Consider the following 23,224-nt stretch of genomic DNA (forward strand, 5'->3'; position numbering starts at 1 on the left):
CCCCCCCCCCCCCCCCACACACACACACACACCTGGGTAAGAGGGTAAGAAGTTGGTCCAGAACCTCTCTCCTCTGCTTGGTCACCCCAGAGCACTTCTTCAATTCTTCCTAGATCTTGGTTACCCGAGTGGTAAGTTGAATACGAGGGTATTTACGATTCTTCACCTGCACTAACAATGCCTCTATCCAACCTATCGGAAACTTCAAATTGGTGGCTTTCCGCACAGACGCTTCCTAGCTGCAGAAATGGGACAATATCACACTTTAGTAAGCTCGTCCGCGACCTCTAACAGATTTTTGGTCATGTAGCACAGCGTCCTCATATCCAACAGTCCGACACTGACCATATGGCCACTAGTACGCTCGACAATATCTTTGTACGCAGCAGCGAAAGGGGACGGAACCCAAAACCCATAGACCAGAGTATGAGTAGAAGGGTCGACCCCAGCTACAACAGCCTCCACCACTATGGAGAATTGGAGCTTCGCACCTGTATCAGTGTGAGAGACTTCTGCTTGGGTATCGGGTAGTTGCACATTCGCTTAAGATCCGCCGCCATCTTTACGAGGGCGCTTGGAGCCGATATCACTACTTGCGATTATGAGACGACCGACATCAGTTCCAGGAGTTTCAGGTTTGCTCCCTCCCTTGCGGTTACTACCCATATCCTGATAATAAAGCCAGTTACTGACAAAAACGCAGATTTGGAAAAAAAATAATAAATAAAATATCAGCCCATAACCTTAGACGCGACTTGGCGCTGAGAGGTATTGATATCTTCGTCGCGGGACACCGAAGAACCAGATGACGAACTTGGACCGCAAGGTGTGCCTGAAAATCCAAAAGTGAGAAAATGATGAACAAAACCCGATGATTTATAAAAAAATAAGGAGAAGAGAGAGGGAGAAATATTCATGAATGCAAGACAAGAGTAATCTGGCTACCTTGGAAACCACTAGTAGGAAACGCCACGTGGTATGAGGACCCACCAAACACTGACCGGCTAGATCCAGATGGGCTCATTGACTCCAAAACATCATTAGGGGACACATGAATTTCACCTCGAGAATGAACGGTCTGCGCCCGAGGAGGGCAGACAGATATCACTTTAAGACGTGGCGAAACCCATCCACCACCCTCGGACAAGTTGATCCCCAGATTACGCAATTGATTAGAAAAAGAAGGAGCGGGACTCCTAACGATGTCCTGAGAAGGCTGCGACGCGCTCCTATGACGAGGCTGCACATATTGTAAAGGGGAAACGTTAGTATAGGAACTAGGGCGCAAAGGGTGATCTAAAAAATTGGCCGCTTCACGCTTGGCCTTCTTGGCAAGACTCTTCTCGGTCCATTCATGCTCAGGCATGTTCAAATAATCTTCCATCGTATATGAAGGGGCCTTCCACCCCACGCGAGTAGAAAGTAGAGCACCCTGGGAACATGGTCGAACCGTTATCCCATCAGCGCATGGGTCGGGTCAAAAAAAAAGGGGAAGAAAGGAATGATTCAGCCATACCTGAGTCGCCAGAGGACTCGAAGAGGGTTTGGAGACATTCAGGCGGGGAGGCTTTCGACTCGAAAATTTTGTCTCTTTCTTTGGCCTAATAGGATCACAACCCTCTGTAGGATCCCAAGAAGTCAAGACAAGTTCCAAGGAGCGGCCTTTGGTACCTCAAGGGAGACGATGCGCCATCACTACAGCATCATCAAGCTTAATCCTACCCGACGCATGCAATACTTTAAGATCCTCGTAAGATAACTCCTTAGAGGGAAATGGTTCCCGCAGCGGAAAATTCAAAGCCCGGCATCGCATCGAAAGCTGACAATTATGAGCACCCTCAGTAACTCCGGAGGGTCGATCTTGAAGGGGATGTTTGAATGATAAGTTGATTCCCCTATCATCTAGGCGCACTGGTCTTTTGAAAACATAGCGGTTGGAACTAGCTACGATATCTTAAGCATCAGTACTTTCCGGAGGAGGAAACCTATGAGGGACTCCCTGATCGAAACCAACTTGACGAGCCGTGCGGTCGGGATTGTAAGATATGGCTATGAATTTACCGGCATGGAAACCAGGAAGATATCCAGGCAACACCGCCATTACCGAATCAAAATCTGATTCGGACAGAAATTTGGTCGAATCCAAGTCCGCTTCAAAAGGTGAAGTAAAATCATAGTGGGTTGGACCAGATCGGCCGTCATGGTAAGGGAACGGTCTAAAATCCTTGGCCGCATCCAAGAACTACGCTATGTCTCCCTTAGGCACCTTCCCCTTTTTGCGCCAAAGAGCCATACGAGGATAGCTATATACGACCGGAACCCTTTTCACCGAACCATCATCCTGCTTGAAATCTTCTTCACGATGGAGCTCTAACTCATGGGGATCAGGAGCATATGGAGGAATGTGTTCCCAAGACCACGCAAGCATGAAGCTGGCGGGGATGAAAGTCTCGATCTTATGCGCCGAGCCAACCAATTGGAGATCCCGGCAAAACAAGTCTAAGTGTCGGTACAAACCACCCAGGAACATGGTAGCGAGAGGGAAGGAAACCTCGCGGAACAATAACACCACCATCGGAACCAATTCATTCTTTATGGTATCCTGGGGGCTATATTCGAACACATCACGGCAAAGACAAGGGAGAATGAAGGCAGCCAGTTCTGCTCGAGGATTGGGTTCTTTACGCTCCGAGGGCAACACCTTTCCATCCACGAGTCGGGGGGCCCAGAATCGAAGCCAGAGAGGAAAATTCGCGCGCTTGTGATCCTTGGTAATCTACTCGGAATCAGAGGCAATGGCTAGAGTGTTGGGGCCGTGAATTGATTCAAAGGCGCGGAACGAACTGTTAAGTAGACGCTCCCCCGAGGGAGGAACCGAGGGATTCTTTCTCTTCCTACTCTCAACATCTTTCCCTTTGGCAGCAGCCGACGAGCCCGCTCTAGTAGTACTGATAGTCTTACCTCCTGCGGTGACAACTTTCTTTGTCTGGCACTTTTGGGTTGGTTCCTTTCCCTTCCGTACTAGTTCGACTCGAGAAGCATCCTTACAATCTAACAAATAACAGCATAAATTCTGGTCGTCTGGGGTCAGCGCTTCATAGACGACCGCCTCATCATAAGAATGGGATCCATGGATGGGTAAACCAGTGAATGCGACGACGTCTTCCAAGACTACAGTGGCATCTCCCCAAGATGTGAGGAGAGTATGAATGGGGGTAGCCCAGCGACAGAAAATCCGCGTCGTGTCGCGCTTACATATCTCTACCTCCTGCTGAAGAGAGGAATCTATGGCCTCACTAATTTTATACTGGCAGAGTTTGGTCGCATGAACAGGATTATTTCGGATATAAGCTGCCCAATGTGGCAAAATCGGAGGAGTCTCCGACACAGAACGGGTGTCTATGTCCGTAAGCCCGTAGTCACCATGATGGATAGCCATACGGGAAACTTTTCTTAACGGAAAGGTAGCCGCATTTTCCGGCTCCGTATACACGAGCCATCCCGGGGCATTCGGATAAGGTAATACTGGCGGATTCAGGAGACGGGGGATGAGGTTATCATTCAAGGGTATCACGCGTCTATTCCCACGATATTCCTTTAGTTTCAGTGCGCGTTTTAGTTGAGGGGTCCTGGCAAACTCCGCAAGTGTGTAGGCTTTTCCATCATCTAGGGGAGATAAGTGAATTTCTTGTTCTCCTGAATACTCGCTCTCTTCCAGGCCATTACTCATTATCTCCTCGGATTCGTCAGACTCGCTCAAGGAGTTATCGTCGGAAGAACTGCTAGACATGGTGCAGCAACGAGTGTGATGCCTGAAGAAAGAGATGAGCAGTGAAATAAGCGAAACAAGGTAAATTAGAAATCATATTTATAGGAAGTTTGGAGGCGTAAAGGTGGCAGTTACACAAGTGGGCGCGATAATTAACAAAAGTTAAGAATGATCGTGCAAAGAGAAGTTATAACGTCGCCCATTAACATGGAAATGGTGGAGAGATGGATAATGACTATGATGTTATCTTACGACTGACCTCATAGTCAGGGGACTAATGTTGATACATGAAAAATAATTCCCCTTAAACCAGGTGCGGGTTCCCCAAAGAGGGCAAAGGCCACATATGAGACATGGGGACTAAGGCCCAAGTCCACCAAAGAAGTGTCCATAAGTTGGAGGGGACGACGGAGGAAGTAATAAGGAAGAATAAGGTTATATTAGGAAAGATATGGCGTTAGCATTAATTAAGGAGGTTTAGGACACATGGCAAGGTAACATAAAAGAAGGGGCTTTTGGAAAGTCTATATAAGGAAGGACAAGGTACAATAGAAAAACAACTCTCTCTCATACCATTCTAAGAAAAGTGGGGTCATCTTGATAGACTAGGACGGGTAGAACCTAACGAGAATTATGGTATTAACACTCATTCTTTGCAACATCCCTAAGGAGTGTACTGAGTTTGAAGATCTTCAACAACTTACTCTCAAGTTAGGCTAACTAATAGATGCACAAACTCCCTACGGAAACCATCCTCTTAAGAGGAATTCTAAGGTTTGTGTTAGAGTTTGTGTTCAGAAAGCTCTACCAACTGGCAGTCCACTATTCACAACAGGAAGAGATCATCCCTTTATAATTGAATGCAGATACTACAAAGTTCCAAAGTACTTCTGTACTTCATGCTAATTTCCCAGCTTGGAAAGCAAAACAAAAGTTAATTCAACAAGCTGTTATCTCCAGTTCAAAATATGTTGTCCCTGCAGTTTCAAAATTGATGATGCCAAGAAATCAAGATGCTCAACCTTCTCAACCAAACTCCAACATGGTGATTCAAGATACTATCATGCCTCCAGCTGAAGTGGTACATGAAACTCAAATTGATGATGTAGTTTTGAAAGTGGTAGTAAAGTTCGTTCAACTCGGATTGTGTAAAGGTTTGTTTTAATAACTAAGAATAAAAATACTAAAAATATATTCACAAGGTTGTCACGAATATCGAGAGAGACTGAGACTCATGATTCCACCAAATTCCATTCATGTGATTCAAATAATAATTCCAATCAATTATAGATCAAATATTAAAAATATGGACTCTTATTCTTTGCCAAAAAATAGATTTTTGAAAAGTAATGATTGTAAATCAAAAGCATGATGTATCAAAAATACATAGACCAAGCATACACCATCAAACGAAATCACACCCATTCAATAAAAATCATAAATAGATTAAAAATCAATGCAAATAGTCATAAAAGAATTATTAGAACTACCACATGCGTGAAATAGGGCTTCCTCCGTCATCCAAGTGTTGGGGTTTAGCTCCTTATATTAATCACTTGCTCAAAATACATGTTTATAGCCCAAAAGTTGATTAAAAGAGTGAAAAGAATAAAATCAGTGAATCTGCGACCCACAGAAGGCGTCCAGAAAAGAACGATAAAACTGAAGTGTTGTTTCTGTTGTTTTAAGACTGCCAAGCGTCTGTCCTTTTCACTGTAGAAGAACGACTGTCTTTGGAAGTTTGTTCTTCGTGTTCTTCGTGCTCTTCAATGGCAGCAGCAGCAGCAGAGACGTAACTTCCTGCAACTCTGATTCTCGCCTCCTGAGCTCTCTTCTCGACCCCAAACCTCTCCGTTCCTTCTTCTAGGGTACCTAAGAATCCTATTTATACATAAAAGGGTCATTGAATCTTTCCCAAATCGCATCAAAATCTCTTCTTTCCTTCCTTGGCAGTCACGGCAATAATTCCTTCCAGAAATTGTTTTACGCGTTTCTGAGCTCTCCCACTTATATCAAACTCTTCCTTAGATAGAATATGTACCTTTGGAACGAATTTTAGGTCTTTATTCTCTCTTAATTTCCTAAAACAAATCCACATAGCCGTATTTCCTTATTCACCTTTGTTTCCCTTTTCCGGCCATTCCAGCCCAATTCGGTCGATCCAATTGCTTATAGTAAACTTGTATAGCCATGAGAATTCCAGCCCAATCAATTTCCGGTGTTGAATCTCTTTAAAACTGCCCAAAGCTTCACGTCCAAAATCTGCAGACGTGAAGTCTCTTTTCCCGCCAATATTTCTAATTTGAAACGAGAAGAAGGTGGGTGTCCCCCTATCCTGTGTTGTTCTCCCTTTAGCAGCTGCCTGGAAATAGGTCACCCCTTAGTAATTAGGTTACCACTTATCCAAAATGAGAGTCTGTATAGTAATTTTCTCCCACGAGCACAAAAACCGCTTTTCGAGCCAATTTCGCCGCAAAACCTTATTTCTCCAAAATACCTACAGGGACATAAAAATCCATCATAAATATAAAATCGAGCACTAATAATATATACAATTGAGATTATATAAGACACAAAAATGTGCCTATCAAATACCCCCAAACTTATTATTTGCTAGTCCTCGAGCAAATTAAATAGAAAATAAAATCTTAACTCACTGTCGCAGGCATCGTCGATTGCCTTTAGCGTATGCAATAAGCCTTTAAACCCCTAGGTGTCCCTAGTGGCCGAGTTATAGTCTCGGGAGGGCTTACTATAAATATACCCACAAAACCTTTACTCCATACCTTAGCTATCTACGCAGAACCTTGGAAGGCACTAAAGAATCTCCTTGGTTGGCATACTTATTGACTACAGGAAGAAGTACCCTGATGCGAAATTCCAATTGTTGTACACGAGTTTGCACTCAAGCATACTAAAATTCATATAAAGTGACAGAGCTCTACTCAAATAGTTGCACTATGGACATCAATATCCGGAGTCAAAACTAATCACATGGATAGATCAAGAAGATGGATATAGAAAAACATAGATGGTTTTGATGTTTACTAAGTGAACGGCGTTTCCCATATCTGTCTGAAGGCCTCCGCCAAAATGAACCTATCCTAATGGATTGAGATATTAGTCTGACTAATATCAACACACTGGCATATACAAGGGAACCAGTGGTCGATAACCTAACTCTAGGTCAACACAACTGGCATATACAAGGGTACCAGTGGTCGACTTTATTGAATTTATTCCTTTTGGTCAAATGGTCTGGTCTCAATTTTTTTTTTTGGTAACTACCATTTATTTTTATTTATTTTTTTCATCTCTTTTTTTCTTTTCTTTCATGGTATCTCAATCACTCTAATTCACCCTAGCATTGGTAAAAACTTGAATCGTGGGCCCCACCTATCACTTAGAGAAACATAGTTTAAAAACAAAATAAAATAAAAATAGAAGTGAAAAGGACTCAACGAGATATGGTGAAACTATCATGTTATTTCTAACACCTGAGCTCTGTGCTTTTATGAATAGACTCTTTAGATGTTTCCATCTAATCAGATTGGTTCCTCAACTCCTACAACCAAAATGCTTCCATCCACTTAGATTAGTTAGTGCAATTCTCAATAGGCATAAATTTCTAGGTTCTGGAGTTTATTTATTCATACTGCAACTAAAAAGTTTCTCCCATACCCCCAAACTTAAATCTAACATTGTCCTCAATGTTCTAAAGATGAAAGTAAAAGCATGAACAAGGAGAAACTGTTACCATTTGAAGCAAAAGAGATAAGGAAAGATATTACCGTGTCGCATGAATGTTGGGTTACCTCCCAAGAAGTGCTAAGTTTAAAGTATTCAGCCATACTAAGAAAGTATTAGTCACCCCATAAAATCATAAAGTAATAGCCGAAATTTCTGTGGGTCATCAAAACCAAATAGAGCTATCACAAATAAAAGGAATCTGCAACCTGCCAAGAAAATTAACAAATAAAGCGCACCCTTGTCTAGTTTCCTGTTTAAGACAACTACATCTAGCTGTGGTTCAAATTCTATAACTGGGTCCAAATAAAATATTTTCATGGGTTGGAATTCCTCAAAGCTAAGATCCGGTTCAGGTATTAGAGTCTTAAGAAACTCAAGTAAAAATTTAAAAGCACATAATAATAACCTGAATAATTGAGGATCCTTAAAGTCAATCAGTTTTGACTCACACAATCGACCATGATGAAACTGGTGGTCAATCTTAAGCAAATGTATCGACCCTAATCTCTTAAAGTAATTAGGTTTAGTCTCAAAACTAAATAATTGACACATCTGAAATTTATACGTTCCCACAATTGGTTGAAAAATATTTGGTGGGAAAACAAAGTCAATCTGGATATCATAGCCTGGGTAAACCACATCAACCAGAGGATGGGTTTCTAACAACTGAACTTCCTTATGGACATCACTAGGTTCAGGAAAACGTGTATGAAGATAATCTTGTAAAATGGTTGAGGCACATATGTCAAGTCCCAAGTGAGAGACCTTTCTAATAGTTAAAGCACATGGAGAATGATAATCACCCCCAAACTTAGAGTTTTCAGTGTCTCTAGAAAGACTAGTCACAACGTCCCTAATTTCAAGGTCATTAGATTCCTGAAAATGGTCAATTGATTCTTCTAAGTATGGTTCATCCTCACTCATCTCTACGAGTTCACTTTCTTTGTCTAAGACTAATGTTTCTAAATCGCTAGACTCTAAAACAATATTCTCAGAAAAAACTCATTCCTCTAAACCATCGTTGGCTTCGTAATCATAAGGAAATACTACATCGTCTAAAACGGGAGTATCTCTAATCAAATCTTCGTCCTTTTGAATAGGTGAATAATCATTAAATTTATCGGGATCTGAACCAGAAATAACACTATCATCATAAAGTTCATTTGGAGTAACAAATTCCTGATCACTATGCCTACATATTTCAAATTCTTCCTCAACACTATCCTCGTCATAATCATCATAATAGCATGAAAATGGTTGAACCTCATCTAAAAAAGTAGTGTTACCAATTCTAACCTCGGCATCTTGATTATGCAAATAACTATCCTCATTTTCAAGGGTACTATTGGAAACAATATATTGGAAATTGAGACTATCTTGAGCAGTTCTGTTCTGGGCCTCTAACAACATTTTCTGAGTCGACTCACAAGACTTCCTTATGGTATCGTGTATAGAAGGTTCACTCATGGGTGCATTTTGTTTATTCATTTCTAACACAAACCTATTTGTATTCTCAGTTAATTGTTTGAGAGACTCTTCTAGAGGAAGAACAGGTTCAAAAGGATCATAATAGGGACTAGTTTTAAACATTTTCATTATATTGTCCAAAGACGAGGAACTAGTACTATAATAATCCTTATTTTCTTGCTCGTATGACCGGTGTGTGTGTGTGTGTATAGTAATTGGGCTCACCATGGTATGAGCCGTAACCTTGAAAAGGTTGATGTTCCCAATCACTATTCACACTATGGTTAAAATTGTAACGTCCATTTTGAAACTCAGTCGGATATTCATTGTATTGGATATTGTGATACCAATTCGACATTCTTTTGCTGGGGTGTGAGTTATCACAAAATAAAACACACTGACAGGGGATTCGTGGGTGGATAGAGTCTTACCTCCCGTACCAGACGGGCGATGAACCGTTGAAGTCGACTCAGGCCACCGACTCCGATGTCAGTGTACGAACCCGAGGGGCCGAGACAGTATCCTAACTGTCGTCCTTTCCTGCAAACAGTTGATATTTAATTTTGACCCTTCCTTAGGGATTAAATATAATGTCCAAAAAGTCCAAAAACAAAAATGTCCAAAAAGGAAAAGAAAAATTACAAAAATAACACCCTATTTACAGTTTCTAAGAATAAAACAAAATAACTATATACAAAATATTCTTCTTCACTCCTTTCGGATTCCTCTATTCTTTCCTTTTTTGGCGATGCTTTCCTTTTATAGCACTTTTTCTTTCCTTGTAGCTTCGCTCGAAATCTGAAAAGAATCAAAAAATACCAAAGGCGTAAAAGAGAACAAAATTCTAAAAGAAATAAAATAAATCCAAAACCTAAAACCTAATACAAATCCGCGTCGGCAAAATTGATGTAGTTTTGAAAGTGGTAGTAAAGTTCGTTGAACTCGGATTGTGTAAAGTTTTGTTTTAAGAACTAAGAATAAAAATACTAAAAATATATTCACAAGGTTGTCACGAATATCGAGAGAGACTGAGACTCAGGATTCCACCAAATTCCATTCATGTGATTCAAATAATAATTCCAATCAATTATAGATCAAATATTAAAAATATGGACTCTTATTCTTTGCCAAAAAGTAGATTTTTGAAAAGTAATGATTGTAAATCAAAAGCATGATGTATCAAAAATACATAGACCAAGCATACACCATCAAACGAAATCACACACATTCAATAAAAATCATAAATCGATTAAAAATCAATGCAAATAGTCATAAAAGAATTATTAGAATTACCACATGTGTGAAATAGGGCTTCCTCCGTCATCCCAGTGTTGGGGTTTATCTCCTCATATTAATCACTTGCTCAAAATACATGTTTATAGCCCAAAAGTTGATTAAAAAAGTGAAAAGGATAAAATCAGTGAATCTGCGACCCACAGAAGGCGTCCAGAAAAAAATGATAAAACTGAAGTGATGTTTCTGTTATTTTAAGACTGCCAAGCGTCTGTCCTTTTTACTGTAGAAGAACGTCTGTCTTTGGAAGTCTGTTCTTCGTGTTCTTCGTGCTCTTCAATGGCAGCAGCAGCAGCAGCAGAGACGTAACTTCCTGCAACTATGATTCTCGCCTCCTGAGCTCTCCTCTCGACCCCAAACCTCTCCGTTCCTTCTTCTAGGGGACCTAAGCATCCTATTTATACATAAAAGGGTCATTGAATCTTTCCCAAATCGCATCAAATTCTCTTCTTTCCTTCCTTGGCAGTCACGGAAATAATTCCTTCCAGAAATTGTTTTACGCGTTTCTGAGCTCTCCCACTTATATCAAACTCTTCCTTAGATAGAATATGTACCTTTGGAATGAATTTTAGGTCTTTATTCTCTCTGAATTTCCTAAAACAAATCCACATAGCCGTATTTCCTTATTCACCTCGGTTTCCCTTTTCCGGTCATTCCAGCCCAATTCGATCGATCCAATTGCTTCTAGTAAACTTGTATAGCCATGAGAAGTCCATCCCAATCAATTTCTGGTGTTGAATCTCTTTAAAACTGCCCAAAGCTTCACGTCCAAAATCTGCAGATGTGAAGTCTCTTTTCCCGCCAATATTTCTAATTTGAAACGTGAAGAAGGTGGGTGTCCCCCTATCCTGTGTTGTTCTCCCTTTAGATCTTCCTGGGGAATAGGTCACCCCTTAGTAATTAGGTTACCGCTTATCCAAAATGAGATTCCGTATAGTAATTTTCTCCCACGAGCACAAAAACCACTTTTCGAGCCAATTTCGCTGCAAAAGCTTATTTCTCCAAAATACCTACAGGGACATAAAAATCCATCATAAATATAAAATCGAGCACTAATAATATATACAATTGAGGTTATATAAGACACAAAAATGTGCCTATCAATTGATGATTTTGTTGATCATGACAACACCAAAGGTAAAGCTAAGGCCTTAGTCCAACACTCTGAAGAGGTCTATCAGAAAGGAGTAGATAATACTTTCCAGATGGGTCCATTTGTTAACTGATCCACAACGTTGAAGATTTTTGATGTTGGGCTTGTCCAGCAGAGCTCTTCCCACTTGAACAATGGGCTTTCAGTCATCTTTAAACAAGTTACAACCCAGAATGTCACAGTTGAAACTTCAAGCACTCCGCCTGAATTTTCGAATCGAGGCCCAATCCGTACCACTAATTCGTCTAGAAGATTTAAAACGGAGACCGTTTAGACAAATCAACCTGCAATTTCTAGAGAAGAATTATCTCTGCTACAGCGGAGCATGATGCTTTGTCCAATCTCAAAAGGAAACTTATCCCAAGATCATACTTGAGAAAACGCACCAGAGCTAGTAATTCCACCCTAGCTAGCATTATGGTAATCCCAAATCAATCTGATGTTTCTGAACCTGATTATTCAACCCTTTGTCCTCCTATTACCAAATTGGGAGATCTCCCTGCCACTAATCTATCTACCTGCACTCTCAATACCCATTCCCTGGTTGACCCCTATGGTAGCTATAATGTACCTGTTGATGATACTCCAAGTAACGATGGTGTACGCAATAATTCCCTTCATGAGGATGCTTCTCTGAATCTCGGTTCTATCCAGGAGACTAATCAAATTGGTGGTTCTAATAACTCTTCTCTTGATGGTGGTTCTGCTTCCACCACTCAGGTAAACTCTATTCCCTCCCCTCCCATTATTGATCCCAGTAATACTGCTACAAATTCAAATTCTTCTCTTGTCAATAATGTGAATATGATTGGTTGGAACATTAGAGGTTTGGGTAAAAAATCATCTAACAAGGATCTTAGCATGTTGTGTAGAAACATTAACCCTGATATAATCTTTTTATCGGATACCAAGATGAATAAAGATTTGGCGGCTAGAATAATGAATTTTTTTTGGATACTCATGCACCTTTAATGTCCCAAGTATTGGTAGAAGTGGTGGGCTAGTTCTTTCCTGGAAAAAGGAAATTCAACTCAATGTTCTATCTTTTAGTCTAAGGGGCACCTATGTCACTACTACTGATATCATCCATTCCAAAGTTTGTCACTTACACTTCATATATGGTGAACCTAATAGTAATCTTAGACATCCTTTTTTGGAATATCAATGCCAATTACCTAAACCACCCTTAGATGAACCTGTTTTCTTTATAGATGACTTTAATGCTCTCCTAGGTACTGAGGATAAAAATGGTGGCTTAGAAGTTGATGATTCTGATTTCCTTAATCTCAGAAATTTTTGTGATATTCTTGATTTGCATGATCATGGTTTATCCGGTTCTAGGTTTACTTGGTCTAATATGCAACAAGGTCTTGATCTTATTCTTGAACGTATTGATAGATGTCTTATTAACTCTGTTGCTGAAACTTTGTTCCCTAAATTGTGTGTGAATAATTTGCCTAGAGATTCTTATGACCATTGTCCTATGCATATTTGTTTTAACTATGATAAAGTTTGTATGCCTAGGCCTTTTCATTTCATGGCCATGTGGATAGAAGATCCCACCTGTAGAGACATTATAGCCAACTCTTGGTCTGTTAATGTGGTGGGATCCCCTGCCTATAAGCTTAAAGCTAAACTCTTAAGAACAACAAAAGGTCTTCGTGATTGGAATAAGTCTTCCTTTTGCAATATCCAAACCAATATCTCCACTACTAGGAAGTAGCTTGTTGATATTCAGACCATAAATCCTATATTGTAAAGCCATCTCTAGAATTAAAGCTAGATTGGAATATCTCTACAATTTGAAAGAAATCTATTGGAAAGATAAATCCAGAGAGGTTTGGCTCATGGAAGGTGATAGAAACTCACCATATTTTCATCGAGTCACCCTGTTCAGGAGAAAGAGGAATGTTATTAGTTGGATAAAGAATGCTGCTGGAACTACTCTAACTGATAGAGATAATATTAGCACTTCTTTTATTGACTATTTCAAAAACCTGGACTCCTCACACCCACAACAATTTCACGATGAAATCCTCTTTGATCTCCTCGTCAAATTTTCTGAAAATGATAATTCTTCCCTCAACTCTCCTCTTACTGCAGAGGAGATAAAAAATTGTTCAAATGGGGGGTAAAAAAGCCCCTGACCCTGATGGCTTTACTGGTTTGTTTTATCAAAAACATTGGGATATTGTGGGAGAAGATGTTGTTGATATGACCCAAACTTGCTTCAGAACTGAGAATATTGCTAAAGTCTTTAATCATACTAATATAGCTCTTATCCCTAAAGTCCCACTAGCTGAGTTGGTCTCTCAATACAAACCCATAGGGATTTGTTATTTCATTTACAAAATCCTTTCTAAAACTCTAGCTAATAGATTAATACCATTTATGGATAATATCATTTCTCAAAACCAAAGTGCTTTTATCCTTAAAAGAAGTATCTCTGATAACATCCTTCTTGCTAATGAGGCCATCTATGTTGGTAATCATCATGACAAAGCTATTGGTATTGCTGCCATTAAGTTTGACATGTCTAAGGCCTATGATAAGCTGGAATGGCCTTTCCTTGAAAAGGTTTTGAAAAAAATGGGTCTCTCTGATCATTGGGTCAAACTCATTGATCAGTGTGTCTCTACTGTTTCTTATTCTGTCCTTCTTAATGGTAGACCTACTGGTCTTTTCAAGCCAGAGAGAGGTCTAAGATAAGGAGACCCTCTGTCTCCTTATCTTTACATCATTTGTTCTGAGGCTTTATCCTCTTACATTGATGCTCTTACTAGGAAAGGGCTGGTTGAAGGCATAAAGGTGTGTAAAAATGCTCCTACCATGACACACCTTCTTTTTGCTGATGATTCTATGCTGTTTTCTAAAGCTAATATTGAGGATTTCCAGACTATGAAAGAGTACCTTCAGAAGTACTATTTGGCCTCAGGCCAAGAAATCAATTTTGACAAGTCTGGTACTCTGTTTAGAAAAACAATTCCCGAACACCTCAAAATGCAGCTTTATAGTATTCTTGATATTAGCAATAGGGATCTGGGAGAAAAATATATAGGCACCCATACTTCCTTCAAAGCTTCTAAAATTCAAACTCATATGGGTATTCTCCAGGCTATTGACGCTAGAATTTCGATCTGGCTTCACAAGCTCCTTTCCCAAGCTGCTAGAACTACCTTAATCAAGCATATTGGTCAGGCCATCCCTCTTTTTCAAATGAGAGCTTTCCTTATCCCCAAATATCTTTGTAGGAAAATGGACTCCCACCTTTGTAAATTTTGGTGGGGGGGAAACTCTTGACCCAAAAGATAGAAAACTCCATCTTTTGGGCTGGGACATTTTATGCTCTCTAAAATCTGAAGGAGGGCTTGGTTTTAGGAAAGCCGAGCTCAATAATCTTGCTATGCTCGCTAGGAATGCTTGGAGAGTCATTGAGAACCCTAACTGCTTGTTAGCTACTACTTTGAAAGCTAGATATTTCCCCAGGACTGCTTTTTTAAATGCTAAGTGTCCCTCCACTTGTTCTTGGACTTGGAGATGTTTACATACCATTAAAGAGCTCATAAAACCTTTTATCACTTGGATTGTTGGAGATGGTCAATTTATTGACCCCTGGTGTGACAAATGAATTCCTTCTCTAGGATCTGCTGTCCCCAAACCTTTGGTGCCTCCAGATCCAACTATAAAAGTTTCTTATTTCGTTATTCCTATTACCAGATCTTAGGATGTTGATAGATTAAACACCCATTTCGATGATGCTTCTGCTAAGAGGATCATCACTATTCCCTTAAGCTAGTGTTGCACTCCTGATAAGAGGGCTTGGGATCTTTCAAAGAATGGTAGATTTACCTCTAAATCTGCTTACCTGGGACTTCGATGGCTTAGGCCTTCCCCTTGTAGTGCTCTTTGGAAGTGTATTTGGAAAATTAATGTTCCTTACAGAATTCAAGTTTTCAGCTGGAAAGCTGCTAGAAATTCCTTACCTGTTAGAACTGTGCTTCATACCAGAATGCCTATGAATTTTGTGGAATGTACTAGATGTAAGGATCCCTATGAATCGATTATGCATGCCTTTGTTATTTGCCCCTTTGCTAGTCGTGTTTGGTTCCTATCGTCGTTCTGTGTTAACACCCAGTTCTTTAGTACTAAATCTTTCATGGATTGGATGATATTTTGGTTAGTCAACCCTGTCTCTAAACTCCCTGATGGAGATCAGTGTCTTTTTGTAGCTATCCTTTGGTCTTTGTGGAAAAGTAGAAATAACCTAGTCTTTCAGGATATCAAGGAAAACTACACTGTTGTTCTGATGAGAGCTAAAGCCATATTACTAACCAGAAAAACTATTATTACCATCTCTACTATGGTTCCTGTTAGTATAAGTGACAAATGGATGCCCCACCAACTGAATGGATAAAATGTAATACAGATGGAGCTTATGATGATAATTCTGGTGATAATGGTGCAGGCTTTGTGATGAGGGACTTCACCAACAATGCTTCCTTTTGTGCCTCCATTGTTTTTCAAGTTGAATCTGCCGAAGAAGCTGAAGCCAGAGCAATTTGGGCGGGTTTGAAAAAAGTTACGGAGGAAAAGCTTACGCATCTAATCATAGAAAGTGATGCTCAGAGTCTAATCAAACAATTTTCTGCTGGCATGTTTGATGGGAACTCTAGAACGGATGTTATCTTTAAGGGAAAAATATCGTTTGGTCCTTTTTTCAAGTGGTCCCATGTCTGTTTAGTCCTTTGGGAAAACGCCTTTACTGTTTGGTCCATAATTATTTAAAAATATTAAATGGACAAAAGTAGCCTTCCGTGTTAATTTCTACTTATTTTTTTTGTAGCAGTTCATTCTTCAAAATGAACTCCTGTTAATTTCTACTTATTTTTTCAGAAATCGCCTAAAAAAATAGAGTTCATTCCAGAAATGAACTCCATATAAAAACCTAAAAAAACAGAGTTCTTGCAGAAATGAACTCCATATAAAAACCTAAAAAAACAGAGTTCATTCCAGAAATGAACTCCATATAAAAACCTAAAAAACAGAGTTCATTTATGGAATGAACTGCAACATCATCATCTTCATCATCTTTGTCGTCTTCAACAACAAAACACGAGTTCATCTTCAATAACAACATCTTCATCACAAATCTCTGTGGTCTTCATCATCTTCATTGTCTCCACCATCTTCAACAACACTAGCAGCAAGAAAAAAAGAAGAAAAACGCACAAATCTCCATCGTTCATCATCATGTTCATCATCTTCATCGTCTCCACCGTCTTCAAGGACACTAGCAGCAATACAAAAAAGAAGAAAAACGCACAAATCTTTATCGTTCATCATCATGTTCTCCATCTTCATCGTCTCCATCATATTCAACAACACTAGCAACAACAAAAGAGAAGAAAAATACACAAATCTTTATCATCAATCATCATGTTCATCGTCTGCAAAAAAAAAAGAAACAAAAAATGGAGAGGAGAAAACTAGATATGAAAATAAAGAGAGAGAAAGTAAATCTAAGAATGTGATATTTTCTATTGATTTTTTGTATATATGTGGTCCCAAAAGGATATTTCTGTCACCCCACAATGACAATTACATCATCCATGACGTCACCCTAGGACCAAACTATAATTTTTAGGACCAAACTATAATATATTTTCCCAAAAAGGACCAAACAGACACATGACTGGGTCAACTGGACTAGACTCTCTCTAATATATTATTCCTAGGACTATATGGTATTTCCTACTATCTTTAAGGATATCCAGTTTTTTTCCTCTAAACTTGTAGCTTGTTTATTTATCTTTCAGCCACGTATTTGTAATTTTGTGGCCCATGAACTCGCCCATTGGACTAAATCAAACAACTCTACTATGTACTGGTATGTCCCTCCAATATGGCTGATGCTTTTTGTTGAGGAGGATCATTAGCCTTTTTGAAGGCTTTTGGTTAAAAAAAAAAATCACTAACACGCACGTACTAATGCAATTAGAAAAAACCAAACATGATCGTACCAGCACGATTTATAAAGAGGATATCATTATTAACAGGATGATAAGATAAATAAATGCTTCCAGATTTTAAACGTCCGATCGCTATCACCCCGCTACTAATGGTAATATGGTATATCCCTTTACAAGTCATGAAAATCACAACAGGGGAGCATGCGAATAAAATGCTCGACGTTGATGCGGGCAGAATGCGAATAAAATGCTTGACGTTGATGCATGTATGTTGCCTCTCGGTCTAAGTGAGCTTTCATGGAAATGTCATTTTCTGTTTTCGCAAGTACAAACGGACAGACTTCAATTACCGTCTTTTTTTTTTCTTCTTCTTTTTTTTTTTAAACAAAATCAATTATAGTCGATTTCTATAATATTTCCACTTTCCAGAGTCTTTCTTGTCGTTTCCCATTAATAAACTAAATTTCAGGGTAATTGTCGTTTCCTAAATTAGAACAGTTATCGCTATGTAATAATGGAATCTAAATCTTGTTTCATATGGTGATTTCACTTCTTAACTTCCCATGGAATCACGGTATCTCATGTAAATATATTAAAATAATAATAATTCCCATAAACCAATCGGACGTCAAATCACATTATATATGGTATTGTCAGATCTCTCACGCCATCAGTCACCACCCATCTCTCTGAACCATTACCTTCACAGAGTCTGTATTATCTTTGGCAATTGGTAGAATTCATATATATATAAGGGAAGGGTTGGTTGCAGTAATGGTAGGAGTGAATAAGAAAATTTCTGCAGCATCAGCTAGAGCTCACACAAGAAAAAAGAAGCAGAACAGTGGACTCAAGCTTGCAATGGGTGGGTCTTTCATCTTTTTGAGTTTTCAAAAGGTTTTTATATATTTTTTGCGAAGCAGATCGAAAGTTCTTTTCGGCATAAGTAATTCTTGACTTGAACTGAATATTTGTGTTTTGATTTGTAATTTTCAGGGATGTGCAAGACAATATCACTAGTCGTGTTGATGGTGTTTGTGGCATTTGCTTATCAAGCAATTCAGCCTCCGGCGCCAAAGATTTGTGGATCTTCAGATGGCCCACCGATTACCGCACCTAGAGTCAAACTCAGTGATGGAAGACATTTAGCCTACAAAGAACATGGAGTTTCAAAAGATAAAGCCAAATATAAGATTGTTTACATTCATGGATTTGATTCTTTCAGACTAAATCCAATGCCCTTGTCTCAAGTACTTTTCTGTTTTTGTTTTGTTTTGTTTCTTTGCTTTTCAGTTTAGCTGTTGCTTTTTAATTCGGACGGATTTGTTTAGTTGATTAAAGGGTGTGTGGTGATGATAATAACAGGAATTGGCTGAAGATTTAGGGATATATATGGTGTCTTTTGATAGAGCTGGGTACGGAGAAAGTGACCCGAATCCGAAACGTACAGATAAGAGTACTGCTTTAGATGTGGAAGAGCTTGCTGACCAGTTGGGTCTAGGATCCAAATTCTATGTTATTGGATTTTCTATGGGAGGCAAGGCGACTTGGGGCTGCCTCAAATATATCCCTCACCGGTATGGTTTTGGACCTTCATTTTTATCTTTATTGAATTTGATTTGCTGAACAACTTTTGTTGCACTGTCGAAAATATTAATACGCACACTAGTACTGTACAGATAGCACTTTATGCAAAATGGGCTTTCATTTTGATCGGCAAAAGAAAATTTAAAGTTTAAAATATAATTTCAGGTTGATTAGTTTTTTAGCACCTACATGTGTATATGTATCTAGTTTGAACGGGTCTAAGATGAGAAAACTTTCGAGTGCTTTGCAGGTTAGCAGGAGCAGCTCTACTCGCTCCAGTAGTTAATTACTGGTGGCCAGGGTTTCCTGCCAAGTTAGCTACAGAAGCCTACGATCTGCAACGTGCACAAGACCAATGGACCCTTCGAGTGTCTCACTACGCCCCGTTCCTCACCTACTGGTGGAACACTCAGAAATGGTTTCCTGCTTCAAGTGTTGTATCCCGCGTCATTGATATATTTTCCAAACAGGATTTAGAGCTTATTCCCAGGCTTTTAAGCGGAGACAGGGTACGCACTTACGGTGAAACCTTTCAAATTATGTCAGAATCTTATGCATAGAATGTATGTCCTTACTTGTTGATTTCTTGTTTCTTCAGACACAAATAAGGCAGCAAGGTGAATCCGTGTCAATTTTCAGTGACATGAATGTGGCCTTTGGAGGTTATACTTTTGATCCTATGGATCTTGAGAATCCCTTCAGTAACAATGAAGGTACAGTCCACCTATGGCATGGAGATGAAGATTTACTTGTACAAGTTAGTCTGCAACGCTATATTGCCCAAAAGCTTCCATGGATTCAGTACCACGAATTAGCAGGTGCAGGACACTTGTTCCCCTATGCTGATGGTATGAATGATGCCATTGTAAAGTCACTCGTACTGGGAGAAAAGAAGTAGTCAAGTAGGACTAGATAAACTCTTCTACTTGTTAATATTTGGTCACAGCCGCAGGGTCAATTTTCTAAACTACTCAATTCTCTCCTCGTAGTTTTTTCCTTGTTCTTTCATATTCTAAAAGCAATGGCACATGTGGATAGATTTGTAACTATTAAGAGTTTTTCAAGTTGAAGTTATGAATCTTATGAAATGATTTCCGCAATTGATAATCAGGGTCAGGGCAATGGTAAATTAAAAACAGAGAAAATAAAAAGACAGCTAATTCTTGGTGTTCAGCGATGCCACACAATCCAGGGTATCAAGGGACACCCTTTAGCCTCTTCCTGGAATTCAATTAACCAGAAGACCCTAAACTCTGTTTCCAAATAAAGCAGGCATACTTCTAATCAATCTCAACAAGTGATAATCTGGAAGTCAATGATAACAGATAGATTACACGCTCGCCATAGTTTTCTTCCAAAATATAAAGATGCGACTTGCATTGTTATAGCATCTACCGTGACACTTTCTGAGACTCCTAATTGTACGTTTTTCTACCCCATTTACTTAAGACCTAACCATCTGTCCATCCGTCCTAGTGATAAACCAAACCTGTAGTCCTATATTCTTTTACCTGCCCCTCCAAACACAAAATGAAAAAAAAAGAAGAAAAGATATACACATCTTTCATGGAGGGGGAATGTGAGCACATTCAAAATTAGATTTCACCCTTGTAGATGGGTCCCAGATAATCACCTTCCAAGCTTCCCAAGATCTGAAATTCCCTATCCGTTTCAATCCACTTTGTTCCAAGGACCTTGAAGCGAACCTGCACATCCTTCTCTATCTTGGAGTCCTTGTCATTCTGGAACACTGGATTCTCACCAGGGAAGTGATGGTAATCTCCCATCTTGATAGCTGCAAGAAAAACCTTTTCAATGGGACCACAGCTTAGGAAAACCCCCTGCTTCATGATCTTGTTCACCACACCACACAGGATCTCTCCCTTGAACGGTTTGAAGGAGATACATTTGAAAACAACAGGGAAGAGAACGTCGCCAGAATCCTGCCTGACCTTTCCGTCCCCTATGCGTTCCAAGGCAGTAGGAGCCACAAAATACCCGTAGTCCGAGTTCGCTTTGCGGTTTGAGAAGTCCTCCATCAATTGCAAGATTATAGCTCTTTGGAGAAGCAGCCCTTCACCATGCAGCTGCTCAGCAGACACCACTACGTTCCACGATAATTCCACCCTGAGATACATGACTGTTTACCTGCTCGAAAAAGAAGAGAGAAAAAATGCAGTTAGTTAAAACTCCATAAAATACCTAATCCAGAAAACTTCTCAACTATTAGGAGAAGACTTCCAGGTTGTAAACACGGTAAGAATGCAAAATATGCCCAACTGTACAAGGCTAGTATCACTTATTGGTTTTGACAACTATACATGAAAAGCATCGTCAACATAGAACATATTAACCGTCTACTCACTTCTGATATTATATATGCATTTTCATAGTCAATTTACTAAATACACCCGTGCTTCATATGCTTAAAAGAGCTCATATCTACAATTATGTACATTTTCCCCAAAATCATATCTCAGTTAATCAAGGAAGGCAAAAACAGTCAAATGATATGTGTTGGTGCAGTAAATATACTGATATACAAAGACAATAAGTAATGAAATAGCTTGTCTTTTAAGAACTGCAAGGGTCTTCTGGCTGCTAATAAGGCATAACAAAGAAAGGGTAAGTATTTGAGTTTCTAGATCAACTAGCATACACCAAACAAATTCAGATGCATGAAAAAACATACTAATTTGAAATAAATAAATAAACCTAAAGAATGGCATAACTTAGCAAAAAGTTTGTAGTCTGCAGAGCTTGTGTAGAATCCACTAAACCAAAAAATACAAACCCATGTTACTCACCAAGCAACTATGACATCCAACCTATACTCTGTCTCATTTCACCTATTTTTCGAGAACGTTTTAAGTAAAGAGAGTTGTGTGATCCCTGTTGATGCAGTAACTATTATGACATATTAATGGGATAACTAAGTGAAAGAATTCTTATGTGACTTTCAAGGGTTTCAAAGCTGCTACAAACCAATAACAGAAGGGCCATGAATTTGACTGTAAATTGAGATGTAAGAAACAAACTAATTAGTAAAACTAAAACAAATACAAAGACTCAATGTGATAACTCATAAATGCAAACGAGAATGCTGTATGGTGTATTCTTAGATACAGTTGCTGAGAAATAATGCATCTGCAATGAGTTTTTTCAAAATCCTTAGTAATAACAGGAATACATATAATCTTTAAATAAATGAACCAGAAAAAGAAGGCGAAAACCCTAAAATGATAACCAAAAATCCAAACCCATTTTAACCCTAAACTCTATTTCTCATTTTACTCCTTTTCCGAGAATGGCCAACGCTGCACTAGGTTACTCACTAAGATCAACCATACACATCCCATTTGAACAGCAATTTCTACCTCTCTTTTTTTTTTGTACCAGTTTTTAGACCTAGATACAACTAGTTTTGTTGCATGAGTGAAAACATAACACAGAAAGCATAAACCCTTAAAATTCTGAAATGAAATTTAGAAATACACTAAAACCCTAAATTCAAATGAAAAGTACCAACCTGAAGAGAGAGAGAGAGAGAGACCTGGAAGAACCTAATAATGGAGACAGGCAGGCAGCAGCAAGTTGGGGGAAGTCGGGACTCGGGAAACGCCTAGTCTCCTCTTCTGTTCTTTAAATTAAGCCAACAGTACAGTACCAACACTACTACAGCTTTCACTTCATTGTTTGTATCGGTAAAGTTTTGCCTGTTTGGATCTGTATTCTTCTAAAATTCCCGAACCTCCTTTTGTTTGTATTCCCCCGAAAGTTTCAGTCACGCTTGTTTGACCGAACAGATGTGCCAAGTCAAGCTTGCTTTTGACTTGAATAGAATAGATCTGGGGCATGCACGAGGCAGCCATGCCTAGAGGACAACCGATGGATAGGCGCCGATTATGGAGTGCTGGCTTGCGTTCAATACAATTGACATAGTCGTCAAGTATTAAACTTAACTGCCTGTTGGGTTCTTATCAATCAATCATCTCTCGATTCTACATTACTCAGTTAAGCAAAAATTTGCGATTGGAATTTTCTAAAACATGTTGTTGTTGTTTTTTTATACAAATAACGCATTTTATTGGTTAAATAGGAGAAGAGTTTATGTCTCTTGCCAAGAGACTACAGATATCCTTTCAGAAATTATTTAAAAGATTAATGTTTGTGGTTGTTTCTCTAACAGTTCTTGCAACTGCGTCAGCCACTCTATTATCAACTCTACTAACATAA

The 23,224-nt window shown here is 39.2% G+C and overlaps 2 protein-coding genes across 3 annotated transcripts; one reads left to right on the top strand and one right to left on the bottom strand.

The window, feature by feature from the left end:
• The first annotated feature begins 18,085 nt into the window (after positions 1–18,085).
• Positions 18,086–20,076, top strand: LOC113322902. Its single transcript, XM_026571083.1, has 5 exons — positions 18,086–18,266; positions 18,398–18,651; positions 18,767–18,978; positions 19,239–19,497; positions 19,587–20,076. Exons 1-5 carry the CDS (start codon positions 18,176–18,178, stop codon positions 19,884–19,886), a joined length of 1,116 nt encoding a protein of 371 aa, XP_026426868.1. The 5' UTR covers positions 18,086–18,175; the 3' UTR covers positions 19,887–20,076.
• Positions 20,077–20,249: 173 nt separating this feature from the next.
• Positions 20,250–22,704, bottom strand: LOC113322903 (DNA-directed RNA polymerase V subunit 7-like). Of its 2 annotated transcripts, none has more exons than XM_026571086.1 (2): positions 22,542–22,704; positions 20,250–21,136 (listed from the first exon to the last, which is right to left on the bottom strand). In XM_026571086.1, the coding sequence occupies exon 2, from the start codon at positions 21,124–21,126 to the stop codon at positions 20,584–20,586; it is 543 nt and encodes a 180-aa protein (XP_026426871.1). In that variant the 5' UTR covers positions 21,127–21,136; positions 22,542–22,704; the 3' UTR covers positions 20,250–20,583. The 2 variants fall into 2 exon arrangements, with proteins under 2 accessions (XP_026426871.1, XP_026426870.1); XM_026571085.1 differs by having other exon boundaries at positions 22,518–22,704.
• Between the last annotated feature and the right edge of the window lie 520 nt (positions 22,705–23,224).

This window comes from Papaver somniferum, chromosome 11, assembly GCF_003573695.1.
Source record: "Papaver somniferum cultivar HN1 chromosome 11, ASM357369v1, whole genome shotgun sequence".
Classification (NCBI taxonomy): Eukaryota; Viridiplantae; Streptophyta; class Magnoliopsida; order Ranunculales; family Papaveraceae; genus Papaver; species Papaver somniferum.